This window comes from Solanum tuberosum, unplaced genomic scaffold, assembly GCF_000226075.1.
Source record: "Solanum tuberosum cultivar DM 1-3 516 R44 unplaced genomic scaffold, SolTub_3.0 scf00039, whole genome shotgun sequence".
NCBI lineage: Eukaryota > Viridiplantae > Streptophyta > Magnoliopsida > Solanales > Solanaceae > Solanum > Solanum tuberosum.
This window is the reverse complement of record NW_006238968.1, coordinates 2,160,047-2,165,109: the sequence shown is the minus strand read 5'-3', so window position 1 is coordinate 2,165,109 and position 5,063 is coordinate 2,160,047. Positions and strand designations below refer to the sequence as shown.

The 5,063-nt window shown below is 30.3% G+C and overlaps 1 protein-coding gene across 1 annotated transcript; it reads right to left on the bottom strand.

Moving 5' to 3' along the window:
- Positions 1 to 458: 458 nt before the first annotated feature.
- On the bottom strand, positions 459 to 3,708 carry LOC102593096 (protein SHI RELATED SEQUENCE 1-like). Its single transcript, XM_006343320.2, has 2 exons — positions 2,870 to 3,708; positions 459 to 1,035 (listed from the first exon to the last, which is right to left on the bottom strand). The coding sequence occupies exons 1-2, from the start codon at positions 3,414 to 3,416 to the stop codon at positions 620 to 622; spliced, it is 963 nt and encodes a 320-aa protein (XP_006343382.1). The 5' UTR covers positions 3,417 to 3,708; the 3' UTR covers positions 459 to 619.
- Between the last annotated feature and the right edge of the window lie 1,355 nt (positions 3,709 to 5,063).

The following is a 5,063-nucleotide window of genomic DNA, read 5'->3' as shown; positions in this document are numbered from 1 at the left end:
ACAAAATTCAAGCATGCATATGCAATATATTAAAAGTTTAAGCTATTAAAAAGAGCACAATTTAATTACTTAATTATATCTATTGTATATCTTAACACTCCTCTTCACATATCACTTAGTCTGATTCTTCTTTTTCTTCTTTTATTTGTCAAACACATAAAAATTAATTTTTCCTTTAAATTTGATCAATGACGGTAAAAATTGAATGTTAAACCTCTATTTACTCTCATACTACATTGAACTGTGAATCATATAAAATGTATGATTATCACAATAAATAGTTAACTTTTTCATTTTAATTGTTATTTTATTCATATTACTAATTCATAAATTCTCCTTTTAACTAGTGCAAATATCATCTATTACATAAAGAAAATTAGTGCAACAAGACATAAATATTAGTGGTAAGAAGTAATAATAATGAACCTTAATTATGTGGAGATTAAAAATGTCCCTATTACACCAACCAAACAACCCCTTAAGTAATTAAGAGTAACTAATTTAAGCTAGCTAGCTAATTAACATAATTAACTAGATCTCATTACAAGAACAAAATTTGTCAAATGTCAAATATCTTCTTCTTCTTTTTTTAATCGAAAATATTATTAATTAATTAATCTCAAGATCTTGAAGGTGGAAAAAATTGCGTACCAGCCACGAAAGTGTTAACACTAGAGTATAAAGAAGTTTCTAGAAAATGTGATGATCCTTCTGCGGCCACCGCGGAAGCACCACCGCCACCCCCTACAGTCGCGTCATTCACGGCTGATGTGGCGGTGCCAGTAATATTAAGATTATGCTGACGTGCCACGAGATCGCCACCCGATGAGCTGTCATGATCACCACCATTCATATAATTGTACTCATGATTATCACCTTGATCATATAATATTCCTTTGAATATATGTCCATTAATATTAACAGCAGCTTGATATGCTATTTGATCTTCATTTTCTTCAATTGAACTCATTCTAACACGTTGAAACACAGCTGTTGAATTTACTTTTGATGGAAAATTATTTGCAACTTCTAACCCTAAAAATATTAAAAAATAAAAAAACAATAAGATAATTAATTAATTAGCAAAACATGTTTCAATAAGTAAACATTATCACATGTAAATTAAAGAGCTAGAGATGAAGTTATCCAAATCTAATCAAACACTTAGTTTGCAGGATCATTAAATATTGTTTCACTAGTCAGAAAATGTAATCACATGTATATAAACACGAAGTACACCATATAAAACCACACTCTAAAATCGTACCCATTACAGTTGTTCATATTTCTCTTCACATGGATCCGGGTTGACCCACATGGGTGACCCGATCCAATTTCCTTCACTAAGTTTTTAGACAAAATAAAACCATGTATATTTACAAATACCTCTAATCAGTAGTCTAAAGTTCGAGTTCTAAAAATAAAATTTTAATTTATAATGTAAAGAGCATTGTAACTTTTATAGTGAGAGCTAGAATGTAAAAAACGAGTTTGGTAGAACCTAATAATTTCAGTTTGAATCTTATATTTATCTTTAGAAAATAAATTAATATGTACATAAATGATCAATTTGGAACCCAAATAACTCAAAAGGACTAAAACTAAACCTCAAACTCATAAACTTTATATCCTATTTTTGTCTCTACCGCTTACTTTTATAGTATGAATTTGAATTAATCGAACCACTACTAGGGCTTTCTTTGACAATTTTTTTGTCAAGAATACCAAGAAACAGTTATGATGAGACAGAGAAAGACAAATAAAATAAAGGGAAAAAGCTAATGGGTGATTTACTTACTGTTACTACAAAGGGGAAGTTCAGTTTTTTCAGTTTTCATCATCATATATTTAGCAATAGTTATGAGTACTCTTTAGCTTTTCAAGAGTCAGAATTTTATGTTTATAATTTTTTTAAAATAATTTTAAAAAAAATTTTAAAAAAATATTTATTAAGTAAATTTATAATATAAATATATAAGAATAAAAAAATAATACGTAAGAATAATTTTTTTTTAATTCACTTGACATAAGAAAGATACATGTTTAAATCTCAAAGATTTTTTTTGGATCCTCCTATTAAAATTTCTGACTTTGCGACGACAATGAAAAACGATTAAAGAAAATGATGAATTAAGATTAGACTATAAAATCTTGGATCCCCTCAACATAAAGTAAATCCAAGTGTGATATTCTCGAATTGTTACAAATTTTCTTATCAGAATTTATGATAAAAACAGCTCCCTCACTGCAACGAAGAACGATTGAAGAAAAAGAGGAATTCGATAAGAGCATAAATTCTGATAAGAAATCCAAGTGAATTCCCTTGTAAGAATTTATGACAAAACTTTTAGCCTCAATATAGGGTAGTGAAGAACGATTAAAGAAAGTAGAAATTAAGATGAGAGTATAAAATCTTGGATCCCCTCAATATAAGGGAAATCCAAATCCAAGTGTGACGTCTCAAATCTTTTGAGTCCCCTTGTCAGAATTTGTGATGAAACTTTTAGCTCCGCCACTATAGTGAAGAATATTGAAGAAAATAAGAAATTAAAATGAGAATATAAAATCTTGAATCTCCTCAATATAAGGGAAATCCAAGTGTCACGTTCTCAAATCTTTTTAAATATTCTTGTCAGAATGACGAAACTTTTAGCTCCACCATTACTGTGAAAGAACGATTGAAGAAAATGATGAATTAAGATATATGAGTATAAGATCTTGGATCTCTCCTCAACATAAGGGGAAATCCAAGTGTAACCTTCTCGAAAATTCCCTTGTCAGAATATATGATGAAATTTTTAGCTCCACCATTAACAACGAAAAACGATTCAAAAAAAATGAAGAAAATTAAGAAAGATAAAGACTTTACCGGCATTTGAATCATCTTTTTGTCTTTTGGACTTGTTATTATCTTCTTCTTGTTGTTGTGGTTGCAAAGAAGCAAGTTGTTGTTGCCTTTCTCTTCTTTTAGCTGCTGGAACCCAAGTACTTTTCACATGTGTTTGACATTGAAAACCTCTACTCTTACAACAAGTCCTACATCTCATATGTTGACAATCTTTCTTAGCTTGGTTCCCACAATCTTGACAACTTATTGTAATAGTACTACTTCTCATCATCATATTAGTCTCATGATGATGATGATGATCATTACTAGGCCCAATATCTAATCCAAATGGATTAATAATGGGGTTTCGAAGAATTTGGTAATTTTGCTCCTCATCGTTGTGATGAGGTTGTTGTTGTTGTTGTTGCCATAGTTCGAAACCTTTGTATGTTGGTAATTCTTGATCATGATGTTTGTACAAGAACCAATTGTGAGTACTATTAGTAGTTTCTTGATGATGATGATGATATTCTTGACTACTTGTTGCTTCTCTTCCTCCTCCTCCTCCTAGTGAAAAAAATTCGGCCATTTTTCTATATTTAATTGAGACACACAACCCATATCACAAGGATGTCTACATAAGACACAATTCCATAGAATCAAGAACGAGCTCTAAAAAAATTTGGAGGAACTTTGTTGTATTGTTATGCCGCAAGCTTCAGTTTTGATGATGCCTTTTTGTCGATCCCTTTAAGTTTCAGCCTTGCAACCATACTTTCTTTAGAATACAAAAGTTTTGGCTTTTTTATAAGATAACCTTGATTTTCTTGATTTGTAGGTTGGCAAAAAAGAAAGAACAAAAAACTAAGAAAGGGTGGTCTTTTTTTTCTCTCTCTCTTACTCACTCTCCCTTAAAAAAAAAACAAAGTTGAATTTCAATTTTAAACTATGTAAGAGAAATTGAAGAGGAGAAAACATTTATAATTTAAAATTTTCTTCGTCTTAATTTATATAACACATTTATCTTTTTCATCATTTTTAAAAATGACGATAGATTTCTTTAATGACATTATCAACATTTTATTTATGTTGGTTAGCAAAAACTCTATTAAAATATATTTTTTCTAAGGATGGTTTTAAAATATTAACAAAGTCTTTTCATATTTATTAAAGGGAAAAAGGATAAATATATCTCCGAACTATCGTAAATGGTATGCAAATACCCTTTGTCATACTCTTGGAACATTGGTGCCCCTGCCGTCTAAAAACTAGAGCATATATGTCCTTCACACTAACGGAAGACTAAATAGGGACACGTGGCACAATTTTATCCGTCGATCCGATTTTAATAAATGTCCTTCACTCTAACGGAAGACTAAATAGGGACACGTGGCACAATTTTATCCGTCGATCCGATTTTAATAAATGTCGGATGGGTGGATAAGATTATGACACATGTATGTCCGTTAGTATAAAGGGTATATATGCTCTAATTTTTGGACAGTGGGGGCACCAATGTCCCAAAAGTATGACGGAGGGTATCTGCATACCTTTTACGATAGTTCGAAGTATATTTATCATTTTTCCCTTTATTAAATTTCATATTCAATTAAAATATCATATAAATTCAACCAAGTACCTAAAATTTGTGATGTAGAGTACACTAATAAGTAATAACTCAGTTATTTAGCTACATAAATTTTTTCACCATATTAACAATAATTAAATTTTTCACATTATAATCTCCTCCTTTATTTTATGTTTTGATTATAAAAAATAAATAATTGTGATCATGCCGCCAATGGCTTAAAACGAAACAGCAGTAGACTTAATTACTTTCTCTTCTTTTTTTTTTCCTTTCTGCACTCTCTCATTTCTGTGCCTTCCATGGTGATAATGCTTCCAACAAAAAAAATTTATGTCTATAATTTGAATACGAAAGCTTTGATTAAGAGAAGAACAGTCTCACCACCGCACCACTATCTATATTGATGACGGCACACGAATTTCAATTTATGTGATGTTTATTTGATATGGGCATAATACATAAATAAACCATTTAACTTGGATTTAACTGATATTCAAACTTGTATAAAATTGAACAAGTAGACACACATGCCCCATGTGACATAATACATGTAGGATGTCACATAGGACACAATATTCTCATGTAGGACACTACATAGGACGAATGTATTGTTCAATTTTGTATTAAGTTTAAGTGTATGTTTGTGCG